This window comes from Arachis stenosperma, chromosome 10 (assembly GCF_014773155.1).
Source record: "Arachis stenosperma cultivar V10309 chromosome 10, arast.V10309.gnm1.PFL2, whole genome shotgun sequence".
Taxonomy (NCBI): Eukaryota; Viridiplantae; Streptophyta; class Magnoliopsida; order Fabales; family Fabaceae; genus Arachis; species Arachis stenosperma.
The window spans coordinates 4,622,268-4,639,790 of record NC_080386.1 but is presented as its reverse complement, the minus strand read 5'-3'; the positions used below and the strand labels follow the sequence as shown (position 1 = coordinate 4,639,790).

Sequence of the window (17,523 nt, the reverse complement as noted above, 5' to 3'; positions counted from 1 at the left end):
ACTTCTAATGACAGTAGCACCGCACTAGGGGATCGGAGAATCTAAAGTTCATGTTACAAAATTTGAATCTATGATGTTTCTTAACAGTGACTACGATCCTATCTTGTGTAGGTCCTTTTCAACCTTTTTGGATGGAGCTGCATTATTATGGTTCTCTAATCTCCCTGCAGGTACAATATCAAATTTTGATGAGTTCGCCAAATTCTTCATCAACCACTTTGCAGCTTCCAAAATCTATGTACAAGATTCTGACTATCTTAGCACAATCAAACAAGGACAACACGAGAACTTAAAAGATTACATGATGCGGTTTACAACAGCAGCAATGGAGATCTCGGACCTCAATCCAGAGGTGCAATTGCATGTAATCAAATGCGGCCTTCGACCTGGAAAATTCCAAGAAGCAATAGCCGTAGCAAAACCAAAAACATTGGAGGAGTTTAGGAAAAAAGCAACCGGACATATTGAAGTAGAGAAGCTCCGTGAAGCTTGGAGGAGCGAAAGACCTCGAAAAGAAGACGAAAAACTTAACTGATCTCAGAACAGAGACTCTAAGAAACCTTTCAAGCGAACGCCGAAGTATGACTCTTACACCAAATTCAACACCAAAAGAGAGGACATAATCAAAGTGATCTTGCACAACAAGCTCATCAAGCCGTCGAGCAAAGCAGGCACGTACCAGGATAAAAAATATGTTGATAAAAGCAAATATTGCGCATTTCACCATAAGTACGGCCATACAACTGATGAATGTATGGTGGCGAAGGATTTGCTGGAAAGATTAGCAAGACAAGGCTTACTGGACAAATATGTCACTTTCAGGGGGCAAAAAAAAAAACAACGAGAGATACCGAGCTATAACTCCAACCATAAAGAAAAAGGAAATTGGCATGGCCCAGTCGAAGCTCTTACCTCCAAAAGAATAATAAATTATATATCAGGTAGTTTTGCAGGTGGAAGAGCAACTAAAATAGCTAGAAAAAAAAGTTATCGGGCCATGATGACAATGGAGGGATCTCGCCAGAAAATCCCTACCTCGGCTCCAACAGCCCAAATCGCTTTCAGCATGTCTGACCTCAAGTCACCATGTCCGAACCTAGATGACCTAGTGGTGATCTCAATTCGTACGGGAGAACTGGTAGTAAAAAAGGTACTACTGGATCCAGGAAGCAGTGTTGACGTGTTGTTCTACTCAACATTCAGAAAAATGCAGCTCAGCGACAAAGCATTACAGCACTTGACCGGGGAATTGGTAGGGTTATCCAGAGAAAGAGTGCTAGTATCAAGTTATGTATGATTGAGAACAACATTAGGGGAACCCTCGAACTCTAAAACTTTAGATATTCAATTCTTAGTAGTTGATTGTCCTAGTCCTTACAATATTTGGGACGTCCGTCCCTTAATTCTTTTGGAGCCATTGTCTCTACAGTTCACCTTTGCGTTAAATTTTCTATGCAGACAATATGGTGGCAATAATACATTCTGACGAAAAAGAAGCCCAACAGGCACGGACCTACGCTTGGTAATGGGGGCACTTGCCCCACTCTCATTTTATTTTTTTAAACAAAAAAGTATACATATATATGCCCCCATTTTAACTTTTAAATGACCCCACTACAAATAAACTAAGCCCAATTATTAAAAGTCTCAAACCCATTTTATCTTTCTATTATATTGACTATTAGTTAACCTAATTAAATTTAGTCTTCTTCCATTCTCAAATTTCAGCCGTCACTCATTTATTCTCTTAAACCCTCTTCTTAGTTTCATATTTTTAACATTTTTTTTCAAAGCGTAACTGTTTGCGTGCTTGGACGGCTTCCAAGGCCCGAATCCAATTAGAAAGTTCAATAAATTTATTGCAAACAACCGTTCACAAGGTAACTTTATTACTTAAATTTAAGAGAAAAGGACAAATTAGTCCCTGACCTTTTACCCCGCGGACATTTTAGTCACTAACTATTGGAAAATACTTTTAAGTCCCCGACGTCCTTAAAAATTAGACGGATCAGTCCCTCCGTCCATAAGCCACCATCAGACCCAACGGAAAAGGCTGACGTGGCTCTCCCTCTGCTTACCTGGCTTAACAACTTTCCCACGTGGCACGTTAGTAGGATGGAGCTTTTGAAAAATAGAGACATAAGTCCCTATCACTCAAAACGACGTCGTTTTGTGTGCTGCCTCTTATATACACCATCATCCATTTCCTTATGTACAATGCCTATTACACCCACAGAGATTTTACTGAATTACATTAAACCCTAAAAAAGTCCAAAGATCAAACGCAGGAATACTCTGTTTCTCCCTAAAAAAAAACCACCATCCAGACTGAGAAGGTTCCGGTGTGCATTCGCTGTTGAAGAGGGGGAACCATATAGTGTTGTCTGATTTGCCGTCTTCGTCATCGAAGGTAAGAATCAATTGCATTGCTTAGTGAGTCAATTGTAAAGTTCAATAGTTATGAAAGTATGAACTGTTGTACGTGCATGGTGATAGTAATGGTAAAAATAGTATGTGCGTTGTAATCGTGAAATTGATTTAATGTTAGGGAAAAAGAAAGTTCTTGGTTGATTTCTGTTTCTATTTTTTGAAGGAGATTGATGTTTGAGTGTAGAGTTAGTTGATCATTGATTTTTGTTTTTTTCCTAGATGGTAGATGTGTTTCTGGTGCCAGTTTTCCACTATGGAGGTAGTTTTGTCAGAAACAGTAATGGTTCCCTTGTTTATCAAAATGGAAAGGTAGAGAAATTTCCCAAAATGGACCTGGGTTTTGTAAATTTTGGGGGCTTGATCACACTTTTTAAAGGCTTAGGGTACCAATCATACAAGGCAATTTATTGGTATGATCCAATGAGTGATGACGCTAAGTCGGGGCTGCACAGTTTGACGGGGGATGCAGAGATTAATGCCATGCGAGAGAACAAAATGAAGAATACAAAGACGAATGAGTTTTACCTGTACTTTAACCACCCTGTTGATGAGCCTGAGATTGTGGAGGATGGTGGAAACAAAGGCAAGAGTCCTGTGTTAGAAGAGATTTAGAATTCATCTTCAGATGATGGGTACGAGAGTATGGAGGATGAGCCCTACAAACCTCCACCACCTGGATATGAAAGTAACAGTGATGAAGAAGAAAATAGTGCTGAGGACAGAACAAGAAAGAGGAAGAGAGTTAGTAAGAGAAAGGAAAAAATTGTGTCTCCAACTAAGCCATCTACAAAGAAGCCATCTGGAAATAAGCCAGCTACAAAGAAGACAGGTGTGAATAGGAATAGGAGAAGTTGGTTAAAGAAGGGACAAAGTAGTGGAATGGGGACATCTGAGGTGAATAGAAGGCAGCAGGCCAGGACTGAGTCCAATGAGTAACAAGCCAATTCTGAGCCCAATGAGCAACATCCCAACAGAGATCCAACTGTGAGGTTCTATGTCAGTGCAGTCCAAGATGATGATGATGACCCCATATATGATTACCATTCTGAGGATTTACACACTCCTATATCATCAGATGATGAATCCAGCAAGCACACGTTTCCTGAATTTGATGATAATTATGCTTTTGGAGAGGGTCGGTTTGAATTAGGGACTAGGTTTGCAACCATAGAGAGATTTAAAGAAGTTGTGAAAGACTCTTTCATTACTGAGGGTAGAGAGCTTAGGTGGATTAAGAATGATAGGGAGAGAGTTAGGGTGGGATGCATGGATGATGAGTGCCCGTGGTTAGTTCATTTGTCATACAACAAATCACTGTAATGCTATCAAGTGAAGACTTACAAAAACGATCACACATGTGCAAGGGACCTGGAAAGTAACACTGCTGATCAACATTGGATTAGTAAGAAGGTGGAGAAGAGAATGAGTACACAGCCTCACATGAGAACAAATGAAGCTGTTGACTTTCTGAGAAAGGAGTTCTCACTCAATGCACATCCAAAAATGGTCTATAGAGCAGTTAAAGAGGCAAAGGAAACGATAATGGGCAATGAGAGGGAGCAGTACAATAATATGAGGGATTATTTGTTTGAGATTCTAAGAAACAACCCTGGGTCTAGGGCAGAGCTGTGTGTAACTCCAATTCCTCAATCCCCTCCTGTGTTTGATAAGCTCTATATAGGGTTAGAGGCATGCAAGCAGGGGTTCAAGAGTGGATATAGGCCTCTAATCCACCTTGATGGTTGTTTCCTGAAGACATACTATGGTGGACAACTCCTAACAGTAGTGACCCAAGATGCGAATAATCAATTTAATTGTTGTTGCTTATGGAGTTGCAAGGTCTGAAACCAAGGAGTCTTGAAAGTGGTTTCTTACTCTACTTCAAGAGGATCTGGGGGGTGTGCAGACTAATGGTTGGAATTTTATGTCCGACCAACAGAAGGTAACATTCATAACTCTTTATATACTTGATACTAGTTGAATTATTCTGAATTCTGTTTAATGGTGAAATCTTTGTGTACCGTGTTAGGGATTGCTACCTGCATTGAAAGAAGTGATGCCAAATGCCCATCACTGAAGCTGTGTGATGCACATTTGGAAAAACTTTATAAACCGATTTAAGGATTTGTATATTCGGGAGGTGGTTTGGGATTGTGCTAGGTGCACCACCATACCCGAATTCAAGAAACATATGGAGAAGCTCAAAGACATTAATCAAGGGACATGGGAATATCATTCCAAGTTTGAGCCAACTACTAGGGTGAAGGCATATTCCTCCCATGGGCCAAAAGTGGACAACCTCACAAATAACATGTGTGAAGTGTTAAATTCAAAGATAGTCAACTATAGAAACAAGCCTATCCTCACAATGTGTGAAGAAATTAGGTGCTATCTAATGCAGAGGGTGATTAAGCATAAAGAGCTACTTAGTGATTATACTGGAAAGCTCGCACCTGTTCAGTAGAAAAGGATAGAGCGTCTAATAAGGCCTACTAATAAATGGCATGCAGAGTGGATAGGTGATGATACACGTAAGCGTTTCGAAACAAGTCGTAAAGCTACAAAGGTGGACGTGGATCTCATCAGGCAGACCTGCTCATGCAACAAATGACAGCTCACTAGTTAGTTTTAATTTATTCGTACGCATTATTTCAATACATGTCCAAGATGTTTTAATCTATTGTTTTCAATATTTTAAGTTTCTGGCTGAATGATGTTTTATTAATGGTTCATTCTATTCTGGTTCATGATGTTGTCTTCTGTGTTAGGCATGCCATGTATCCATGCCATAGCAGCAATAAGGAAGAGGCATAATCATCCGGAAGATTATGTGCATCCATGGTTATGCATAGAGTTAATACACAAGACATATGCTCATTGTATTTAGCATGTACCAAGTGAGGAGTTCTGGACAAAGACTGAGTATTCAAGGCCGGATCCTCCTATCATAAAGAGACCAATTGGCAGGCCAAAAGTGCACAAGCCAATGATGCAACAAGGAGAAAAGTTAAAGAGGTCATTCAAAGTCACTTGTAGTAAGTGTGGTTCAATGGGACATAACTACAAGACATGCAAGGGTGCTCCATCTGACCCCAATTGAAAACCTAAGACAAAGAAGCCCAAGAAAGGTTCCACATCTCAGTCATTGGCAGTCATCCCACTATCACAATCAGCTCCAACTGATAGTGTAAGTAATTCGCTGAAGGAGTAATCTGTTTGATTTCTTAACTAGTTAGGAATTTGTGTCTTATTGAATGTTTATTTAATGTCTATTTACTGTTTAGTCAGGATGCTCCATCTAGTTAGGATCATAACATACCTAGTCAGCAACTCATACCTGCTGTAAGTTACTGAATGTTTAATGTGCATTATTGATTAATTAATGACTAATTACAATTCTTCTCAACCCATGTCTCAACACAGGTCTAAAGTGGTGTAACCCCAGGTCCTTCCAACCCTGTGGCAGCAACACTAGTAGCACCCCAAGTCAGGCCAGGACTAGTAGCCAGAAGGACACTGTTTAGACCTCCACTCCAAGTTCCATCTACAACCCACCAAAAAGCTCAAGCAACTCCATCGAAGATGAGGCCCAAGCAGAAGATATTCAGACCACTAGCTCCACTATGCCCCAGTCCACTCCCCCCTCAAAGTAAGCCAAATCCCATTGGCCCACAACCACCTCAAGTCATCCCAAGACCGAATGCAGCAGCTACCCAGGAGACATTAGCAGTAGCAAGCACGACCACAACCACATTATTCAAATTCATCCCTAATCCACCTTCCATCGTGCCAAAGAAGTGAAGAACTGTGTAACTTTGGGCATTCCACTATATCTTGTATTAGCTTTTAGTCAACTTGGTTTTGCAGTTTGGCTTATACCTATTTCTGGACATCCTCGAATTAGGATCTGTATTTTGTGTTTGAGGCTTACTTTTGACATGTTAAGCTTCATCAAACTATTCACTTTAGGAGACTTGTTCATTTTGGGAAGTTTTAGGAAACTCTGGCTATGAAAAACTTGTTTAGCAATATAACATCAACTTTCTAAATTATGTATACAACTACTAAGTCTCATTCTTCAATGTTTCCATATTTATTTAGATATTCAAAACATAAGTTCAACATACTGATATTATAACTAGAGTTTCATTTAGATTACAGGATCCATAACTTGCCAAAATGGCATGTTTCAATAAACAAGAAAAACCTAGAACATCCCATTCTCTATCATGATTTCTATAATTTATCTCTCAAGCAATAGCTACATAAAAAGCAACAAAAACAGCAAATATAATTATAGGAATACACAAGGCTAACAGGTTTTTCTTCTTCTTCAAAGTAATAATCTTCTCCTCCAAAATAGTCATTCTATGATCCAATTCATCTTCCTCTTCCTCTTCTACAACTTCAACATGTTTCTCAACCAAATGTCTACTGTCATAGATGCAACAATTACTTCCTATTCTAGCAAGATACTCATTGACCCAAACAAAAAATTTGTAATGAGGTTCCTTTCCCTGTCAAAATCACCAAAATCATCTACTGTCTGCATCCATCTCAAATCAGACCAAAGCCAAAATTTTTTAACTTACCTTATAGAATGGACAACCCAAGAAGATTCTGTTAGTGTTGCTAATGGTCCTCGACATATACATTACTGCACAAACTCCACAGAAGCACCTCGAGGCGACAACGTCGTTTGGATGGTTAGCATGAACAACACATGGAATTGAGTTTGAAGCAGATTTTTTTTCCTCTTACTCCACTTACGCTTCTTCTTGAGGTTGATGATGCCCCCTTCGTAGCCATTGTTGAAATTCGTACAACTCTTCTCCTCACCACCAGCCACCACCATAAACAAACGACCCAAATGAATTTGAAGATTAGGGCAGCACACAAAACTACGTTGTTTCGAGTGATAGGGACTTATGTGTCTATTTTTCAAAAACTCCATCCCACTAACATGCCATGTGGGAAAGTCGTTAAGACAGGTAAGCAGAGGGGTAGCCATGTTAGCATTTTTCGTTGGGTCTGACGGTGACTTATGGACGGAGGAACTGATCCGTCTAATTTTTAAGGACGTTAGGGACTTAAAAGTATTTTTCAATGATCAAGGATTAAAATGTCCGCGGGGTAAAAGGTCAGGGACTAATGCATGTTGAGATTAGGGGCTAACATAAATATTCACAACTGAGGTATAACTACATTATAAAGCTCAACTTGCTAAAAGTATGAAAATGGCAAGTCATGTTTGGGGGCTATGTACCGTATCCCTTATATGTCGAAAACACCGAATTATACCTCGATTAAGATAGAATCAATTCAAAAATTAAACGAAACTCCTTAACGTAAACGAATCCTATCCCAACAAACCCCTCTTCCAAAAATCACGCCCTCACGTCGGTCACGGAGATCTCGGCACTAGTTGACGAATAATTCAGCCCTAGACGAGTTATAAATCAAGAGGTGACCGACGACATGAAGTAAAATATTCAATACACCACTTCATTGATTACACGTATATCTTCTTAAGTAATTCTTCACTAACTTAAGTATCGGAATCCTTTTTGCAGGTACCATACTTGGGTCCGAGTTCACGAGGATACTCTGAGTTTAGATCGAATTTTCAAACACCTGAGACCATCACAGGATCGACGTATAGCTCGGAAGGAATAATCCTCCCAGAACAAGTATTAATCATTAATTTTTTTTTGATAATTAACAACTTTTTGACCCTCAATAAAAGAAAGTAAAGATTAGTAGATCAAATAACAATTAAAAATTTGATAGAAACAACCAATGTTTTGAAAATCAAATTGAGTCAATTAGTTAGATTGAGAATCGTTTAACTATATAATTTAGTTGATAAACTAAAATTATCTGTTTAAAAAATGTTCATTAACGATTAAATTGGCCAAAAATCGATCGATCAAACTAAATTGAAAACTGATCATTTTTTTTGTATGGGTGTCCCTTCTTTTATGATTCTTGTAATATGAGTATCTATAATGAATTATTTAAATTTATGACAAAAAATTATTTTTTATATATAATAAATAAATAATATTTAATAATTAAAATAAATTAGACAAAAATAATTAAAATTTATTTTATTAATATTTATTAATTATAATAATAATTAATAATTAATTAATAAATATTAAATAAAATAAATTTTAATTTTTTTTGTTTTACAAACATTATCAAATATAGTTTTGATTGGGTCAATTAATTTGTTGTATGCGTCAACCGAGAACAAACATGATTTAGTAAATATCTATTATTTAAAGGAAAAGTAGTGTCATAAGATTAGCACACATTTGTGATTTATAACCATTAATTAATTAATATTAATATTTTTAATAGTGTAAGATTATATTTAATAATATAAAATTGTATATTCTTTTTCTATTAATTAAATACGGACCAAATATTAATAAAATAATTGATTTTTTAAACTTTTTTTTATTTAAAGCGTCTATTGTATCGTCTTGATTAAAAAACGTTTTTGCCGTATATATTAAAGTAAACACCTTTATTAAATAAAAGTTTAAAACAAAATCCACCACCTTTATTAATAATTTATATTTCTTTGTTGATCATCTAGTAAATTTTGATACATGTATTATTCTAAGTACACGAAAAGGCAACTACGACATAATATAAATAGATGATACATATCCAAACCTAAACACTTGTCCTCTAAAACAATAAAACGAGGATGAAGATAGAAATAATAATAATAAGCTTTGTAAGCATATTATTGCCATTGTGCATAGTAACTGCGGTACAAGACTCTGAGCAAATGTTAGGATTCCTCCGTTGAAGTGGGATGTGAAATTAGCAAAAGAAGCTCAAAAGCTTTTGAATAAACTCATCCGAAATTGTCTCGAGGGGAAACTTCAGCCAATCCCAAGCTCTTACTACGGCCAGAATTCTTTGTGGAATAGGGGATCCGATCCCATTATGGGAGCAAAAGCGGTGGCGTGGTGGATTGCCAACAAAAAGTACTACGACCATAAATCTAATTCATGCATTAGTGGTGATTGTAAATGCTACACTAAAGTTGTTTGGAGAAACACTACTCATGTTGGGTGTGCTAGTGTTAAGTGCGATAAATGTCAAATGAGATGCACCCGTGTTGTTTGTCTTTATAGTCCCGAAGGAAACGTTGATGGTGTACGTCCTTACTATTTAATTAAACTATTTTTATGTACATTATAATTGACCATTAAAATTGAGTAATGTTACATAATTAAATTATTATAAATAATAAATAAAAATATATAATTAATAATATTTGTGTTTATATAAAAAAGTGAATTATTCTTTTAATTTAATTGACATAATTAATTTTTTTATAATTATCTTTTCTTATCATTTATTTATTTTAAAAATTTATTCTAAATTTAATGTGAATTAAATCCCTACCTCGGTTCCAACAGCCCAAATCGCTTTCCACATGTCTGACCTCAAGTCACCATGTCTGACCTCAACTTTTTCGTGTGGGTATCTCTTCTTTTATGATTCTTGTAGTATGAGTATCTATAATGAACTATTTAAATTTGCGACAAAAAATTATTTTTATATATAATAAATAAAAAACATTTAATAATTAAAATAAATTAGACAAAAACAATTAAAATTTATTTTATTTAATATTTATTAATTATAATAATTAATAAATAATTAATAAATATTAAATAAGATAAATTCTTATTATTTTTTTGTTTTTCAAGCATTATCAAATATAGTTTTAATAGGGTCAATTAATTTGTTGTATGCGTCAATCGAGAACAAACATGATCACGTATTTATTATTTAAAGGAAAAATAGTGTCATAAAATTATTAGCATATTTGTAATGGAAAAGTATATGAATCAAGAGGTTATTAGCTAAAAACTAAACAAAACCACATAAATTTATATTAATAATTAATTTTAAATTTTTTAAATTTAAAATTTAAAAAATTTAAAATTGATTAACTAAACCTAATTAAAACATATAAAAACTTTTATCTTCTCTCTCACATTAACCTACCCACCTCTAATAATCAAACACACAGACCTCTCTCATCATCAGGCCCTCTCCGCCTCCTCACCTCCCTACTATGACCCACTCCTTTGATTGCTTCCGCTTCCAGCCGGAACTGTCTTTACCAGATCAGGAGCTCGTGAACCTTATGCTCGGACTCGGGTTTGGGTCTTGGAGCTTCCGCGCGTCAGCGCACGTGACTTCTCCCTCGGAGTCGACGTCAACAGCGACAGGAACAGGCGTGTTGAGACCGAGTAGCTCCGGCATAGGCCTAAGGGAGCCTCCTCGGAGCACCGTTTCAATGGCGGCCTGGCACATGTGCCAGTTTCCAGTCCATAGTAGTCCAACGTCACCGTTAACCGGGTTAACCGTTCGTCCACATGCTTCGAAAAATAGAGACTGAAAAAGAGCTGCACAGAATATATGTTCTTGCTTTTGAAGGTGGACTTGGTTAGAGAGTACTATGATGCAGGTGATCATGTGAAGTTTGGATTGTTAATGGCTTTCACAGTAGTCGCACGGTAGCACATCATCACGATGTTGCTCTCTGCGTTTTGGGATATTAGGTACCATTTTGATGATTAAAGAGACACTACAAGAAAAAAGGCTTGTCGGCACCCTTTTTTCTTGCCACGCTTTTAAAGCATGCCCAAAAGTGGTCTATGGGCACGCTTTTGCGAGGGTGGCCACTGATTTGTGATTTGGCCACGTTTTTTTTACCATGCTTGAAAAGCGTGGCCATAGAGAGAAATCGGCACGCTTTTATGAGGGTGGCCACTTATTTAAAATTTGGCCACGCTTTTTTATCGCCACCCTTAAAAAGCGTGGCCATAGAGGGAAATTAGCACGCTTTTGAAACGTGGCAAAATGGTTTTGTTATTGTTACATTTTAAAGCGTGGCCGTTTCCTCTAAATCTTTTGGCACGCTTTATAAGCGTGACCACAAAGTTCAAAAAAAAAAAAATTACACCCCTCTTAGTTCGAAACAAATAGTTTACACAACAAACTCCCTAAGGCCCTAACAACACTTCTTCCTTTCCTCGAAACACACCCTCCTCTTCTTTGAAACAATGCCTTAAAAGCGAAAACCTTAACACAGAGCTCATCACCCTAACGGCGGCGGCGCTCTTCACCTAACATAGAGCTCATCGCCGGTGCTCTCACTCTCTCCCCTAATAACACTCGTTGGTCAACCTCGTTCCAACCCTCTCTAGCAATCCCTCCGTAGGTGCCACCTCTGCCGGTGTTCCCTGCATCGGCGCTCCTTCCGTCTGTAAACACCTATCCCTCCTGCGGCGGTGACTCACTCTGGTAAGGCCTCCCTCGGCGCTCACTCTCTGTCGCAAACCCTCCGTCGACGCTCTCTCTCGCAAACCCTCAATCGTCACTCCTCCCTCCATGGTTTGGCACCCGCCGCGTTGCCGTCTCCCTGTCTGAAGTCGTCGCACCACCGTCTCCACCTCCGTCACTCGTCGCACCTCCGTCAGCCACGTTCAGCGTTCGCAGCACCGTGGTAAATTATCTGTTCAAGATTTTTCTTGATCTGATTATTTGTTTTTGAACTTGATTTTTTGTTTTGATTTTCTTGGTTCTTCATTTTTTTCTGATTTTTCTAAATTTATATTTTTTGCTCTAATCTGATACTTGGTTTAGGGTTTTTTTTCTTCTAAACTTCTTGACATTTGGTTCTGTTCTGGCAGGCTAAAAGATATCAATTATTTCTTCAGGAATTGAAACAACAAGGGATACAAGAAAAAAGGCTGCAGCTGCTTGTTAATGTTATTGGGGCTTTTAGGCCTGGAGTGTTGACAGGATTGGTTGGAGTAAGCAGGGCTGGAAAAACCACGCTAATGGATGTCTTGGCTGGAAGAAAAACTGGAGGTGTTGTAAAGGTAAAGATTTTCTCCCTTCATTTTTTGTTATCGTTATTATTTTAAAAAAAAATTGAATGTGGAATATGCTAGAAAAATCGGCATGTTATCTTGATGAATATGCAATGTTTTGCAAGAATTAACATCTTTTTGTTTGAAGTCTAACCCCTGCTATTTTGATTTTTTTTTACTAGGTTCTTCTACAGCTAGATTCGTGATTTTTAGAATTCTGCAGCTTCTAATTTTGTAATTTCTAGTGTTTTTATTTTGGAGAATTTGTTTTTTTAACTATATTCATGTGATTTTTTAACTACCATGGCGAACTGAGACAGTAGCAAAATGCATGTATATATGGATTTTCAATTAGTTCTGTGAATTTTTGGGGGTTCGGGGATTTTATTTTTGGGTTTTCTAATTTTTTGGGTTTCTGTTTCTTGCTTTAGTATGTTTTTTTATTTTACAATTTGTTTATGATTTTGTTTCATTATAATCTTGCTTAGCTATATGAGTAATCATTATGTCATACTAGTATATAAGTCTTGTACTCAATTATTTCACATTTTTAAACTTTTCAATTCTCATCTCTTTTCTCAATTGCAATAAATTTCTCCTTTTGTGTTGTATACTGATCTTATCAATAATACTTTAAACTTGAATTGATGCGTCGCTACTCTTCAAAATTATCTTCTCTTCCAGTTTATTTTTCTGTGAATATAATGTGCCTATATCAGTAAGTAGAATGTTTATCTGAGATATCGAATCGGCTAATTTAGAGAATCATTTTTTTCTGTTACTTTTAGTTTGTTCTTCGATATCTCTTTTCTGGATTTGCTGTGATTCTAATTCTAGTGCAAGTTTCCTACCTTTTTTCACACTACTTTGGGTTACTTTTAGTTTGTTCTTCGATCTAAACCAATTCAATTGTATATTTTTTTTGCAACAATATAAATTGCTTCTGTTATTTAAATAAGTGCAGCTGCTCTGCTGGCCGTGCCGGGAAACCTACTGTTAGATGGACTAAGGTTCACACATTTTCTTAGCTGATGAATTTTTGTTTCTGATATCGTTTCTTTCTTTATTAATCCTTTATTTTTGGGGAGATTTTAGATACAAATCTGGTTTGAGGATAGGCTCGAAGACTTACCAGATGACCCTAATAATGAATTGATGATTCTTGAAGACCCTGAATGTAATAAGGAAGGTGAGCTCTCTTGAATGCCTAAGGTTCTTAGCGTAGCTTGTGCTTGTGCTTTGCTCGAGCAGTGCCTATCACTGCTTCTTAAGTATGCTGTAGCCAATGTAGTTTCTGTTAAGATATTTTTTTTCACTATTTTATTGCTTTAAAATGTCTCATAAAAACTGAAATTTGGTTAGTTGCAGTGGAAATGGATTGTGACTTAATCATTACTTTTACTATGCCTTGTTAATCATTACTTTTTCTAGGGTGGTAATTCAATTTGAAGATAAATGTTCTGTTCAAAACAGTAGAGACCAGATTAAAAGCTTTTAAATTGCTAATGCTAACATTATGGGATTGCTAATGCTAATGCTAACATTATGGGATTGCATGTCCCATTTTGTTTCGTATCTGGTTCTCCCCTTGATCTCTTCGTCTCTTTGTTTCTCTGTCCCTTTTTTTCTTTTTTTCTTTTCTGCTTTGCAGCTCTAATTTTCTACAATTGTTGCTTCACATATTCTTGTTTATTGTGGCATTAATGAAAGAAGTTCTCCATCTAATACCTTGCTCTCAATAATACGAGATTTCCTGTTTGACAAAACAAATTTATTCTTTTAATGCACTGTGGTTTTTAGTTTCTAGTTTTTTCTGTTTAGTCAATCTTATTTGTAACTAAAGAGGTTGACCTTTCTGTTCTTCTTTGCAATTCTTATGGCTTGACTTCCTGGATCTTGCATGTCTTCTTTTGGTTGTCTAATCTTTCTTGGTTATTCTTAAGATTCCATATATAAAATTTATCATGTTTTGAACAAAGTGAGCATATCATGGCTGATGTATGTTGCTGGTTATTATGCTCACAAATTATGAAAGTCTCAGTCTTGAAATTGATTACATCTTTTTTATGTTTTGCCCCTTTAAAACCTTTTTTAAAGAGTTGAAAGTAATTTACAAGTTTTAATTATGCAATGTAGGATTCAATCGCAAATGGAATCCCTTTGGAAGATTTTGGACATGGTCATCCTGATCCTAATCTAAGGTGAGTTTAGCTCTTTATTTTATAAAATTGTCTTTATTTTGTATGCTGAAAATGGTCCTGATTTTGGAGCTCCATTACTATAAATATATCTTGAAATTATTAGAATTCTGAAAAACAATGTTGACCATTTAGAATGGTAACATCTATGTGTTCTCCAAGAAAAGAAAAATTATTGTGTATCTTTTGTTTACAGGACTGTTTTAGCTTGGCTTTCTATTATTGCGCACCGCAACAAAGACAAGAAGGCAGGGGAGAAACTGATCTCTTTGGCTGATGTTGTGAAGGAACACTGGGCAACTTATGGATTCTTTTCTAGATATGACTGAGGTAGGTGTCATCATGGTTGCAATTGAAGTTTCATTTGTAACATGATCTTGGCATTTCAGTTTTATCTTTTGATTTTCTTTGTAAAATGAGCATGGTTAAGTGTAATGGTTTATTTTACAAATCCATCTCCTTCATGTAGGAATGTGAATCTGAAGGTGCCAATAAAATGGTAGCATATCTACGAGAGACTGCATCAAAGAGCAAGATTGGCGATAAGTTCTAATGATAATTTTGATAGTTCTAATGATCTCCTAAGTTCTAATGGTGAACTTATTTTGTCCTAATTCAATTATTAGTTTTGTTAAAGTATTGTAATTTTTTAATTACAATTTTAGCATGTAAATAATTCATGTAAATCAATAAAAAAATAATTTTTTATACATTCTAATTTTCTCTTTTTTTTTTTTTAATTTGACAAAGGAATAGGCCACGCTTTGAAAACGTGGCAAAAGATTTTAGCTGGCAAGCCACGCTTTTGAGGTGTTATCGGCACCCTTCAAAAGCGTGGCGATATGTACATTTTTTGGTACGCTTTTAAAGCGTAGCTATAGGTTAATAGATATGGCCACGCTTTTTAAGCGTGCCAACAAATGAAAGCGTGCCAATAGAAAAAACGTGCCGATAGATCCATAAAAGTGTGGCGATAGAGCAACCGGCACGCTGGCGGACGTGACCCTTTTGATGGTTTCAGTGGCTAAGAGAAGGGGGGGTTGAATCTTAGCCCCCTTTTTTTAAATGCTGGCACTTGCTGAACTTCAGAGAAGACTTTTCTGTTTTTGCTCGTCACTTGACACGAGCAACTTTGTTTTGTCTCGTCCCTTGCCACGAGACTTTTTGTTTTGTCTCGTCACTTGGCACGAGATAATTCTGGCTTTTGCTCGTGTGTGGTAGAAAACAGAAATGGAGTAGAAAAAGAAAGAACTTGCACCCAGATATATCCTGGTTCGGCTGCTAAGTGCAGTGCAGCCTACATCCAGTCTCCATCACAAACATGATGGAATTTCACTATAATCAATCTGATTACAACTTGTAAAGTGCTAACCCAACTTACAAGGGAATTCCCACATAATCATGATACACAACATAGATGAACAAAGGACCTCTAAGACATCTATGGCTTTTTCTTTTAATTTTGCACTCTCTGCCTTTTTCCGCTCTATGGCTTTTTCATTACAAACCTCACTTGTTTGCCTTTTTCCATGAGACTCAAGACATGACAAAATTAAACAGAAAATTACAAAACAGAATACATTGAAGGAGAAGAGAAAACTGTTAGCTCAGGTAGCTCTGAGAACTCTGTGCCTTGCATTCTCAAATTTTCTCCTTTCTTCAAACAGTGGTTGTTCCCCTTTTTAAGAAGAGGAAAGCCTCCACACTTGAAGCCAAAACCGAACCAACTTTCTTCCTCCTTCAACAAACCGGTTCGGCCACACAGAGAGAGAAGAGATAACCATGCTAAACCCAACATGCAATTACCTCTAGTCCTTTCTTGATCATCACCCTTCATCAATCCGAGCTCTCCATCCTTGGCTTCCTCTCCAAGATGGATTTCTGGCCCTTGATGCCTCATGATGATGATGACTTCATCTGCTTCAATCTCTGCCTTCAACCATCACTTCGCCACTCTAGCTACTCCCTGTGGTGGTTGAGCAGAATCAAAGACAAGCCATGCTTCAAGAATCTCCTCTAGCTGGCCGAATCTTCTTCTTCCATTTTTGAGCATGAAAGGCTCAAGATAGCTTCACCAAAACTAACCACATTTGGTAAGCATCTTAGCCACAGCTCATCTTTCTTTTGGTATGTTTTCTTGCCATCATTTGCTTGATGGTCTTGATGCATGCTACTCTTTCCTTTTCTTCGTTGAAGAGCACGGCGTCCATGGTTTACTGGACAAGGACCAAAGAGAAAAGAAGAAAGAGATGAGAGAGAAATAAAGAATCTGAAAGAAAAGCAATACAAAGTGGTTGATCAAATTAATTAGGCATAGCTTGCTTTTACTTCCCTATTGAGTGGTGTGTAAGTCATAATAACCATCAATCACATCAGCTGAATTTTTCTCTCATGTTCCCCATGCATTAATTAACAATGTAATAGATTTTGAAATCCATCACATGGTTAACACCTTGGTTCCGTTGGAAGCACTTGGCTTTCATTTTTCCTTTTGTTTCGGACCAAGAATGGAAACATTCATCATTTGTGAGACTTGGGCTTGTAGTGTTGAAATTAAAAGCTGGCCCAATTAGTAAGCATTTGCTTTCCTGATAAGTTGTGTAGCGGATCAAGCATAGGAAGCAAACAAGAAAGCATTTGTTTGGGCTTGCAACATTAACATTTATTCTGGCCCAATTATAACTAGCTTTTAAACACAAAGCTGAATTAATAATGCAACAGTTGGGCTTTGTTAATTTTATTTTGTTTCGGCCCAACAAAATCTGCACAACAAAATTATTTTAATCAGCACATTAATCAAAATTAGCTTAATAATTTTGCTGTTAATAATGTTTGATCATCATCAATTTGGTTTAGAGTTTTCCAAACTCATCAATCTCCCCCTTGATGACAAACATTATTAAAATTGAAATGGAAAGAAATTAAAAGTTTGAGTAAGGAATACTCCCTTTGATTTTGAATTTCTCCCCCTTTCAAAA

General features: G+C 36.8%; 1 protein-coding gene and 1 long non-coding RNA gene across 2 annotated transcripts; both read left to right on the top strand.

Moving 5' to 3' along the window:
* The first annotated feature begins 73 nt into the window (after positions 1-73).
* On the top strand, positions 74-535 carry LOC130956620 (uncharacterized). Its single transcript, XM_057883650.1, has one exon. It carries the CDS (start codon positions 74-76, stop codon positions 533-535), a length of 462 nt encoding a protein of 153 aa, XP_057739633.1.
* Positions 536-11,500: 10,965 nt separating this feature from the next.
* LOC130956352 (uncharacterized) lies at positions 11,501-15,235 on the top strand. Its single transcript, XR_009077082.1, has 7 exons — positions 11,501-11,977; positions 12,165-12,356; positions 13,312-13,357; positions 13,443-13,536; positions 14,484-14,548; positions 14,742-14,875; positions 15,015-15,235. It is a non-coding gene; the product is annotated as an uncharacterized LOC130956352 (long non-coding RNA).
* Positions 15,236-17,523: the final 2,288 nt, after the last annotated feature.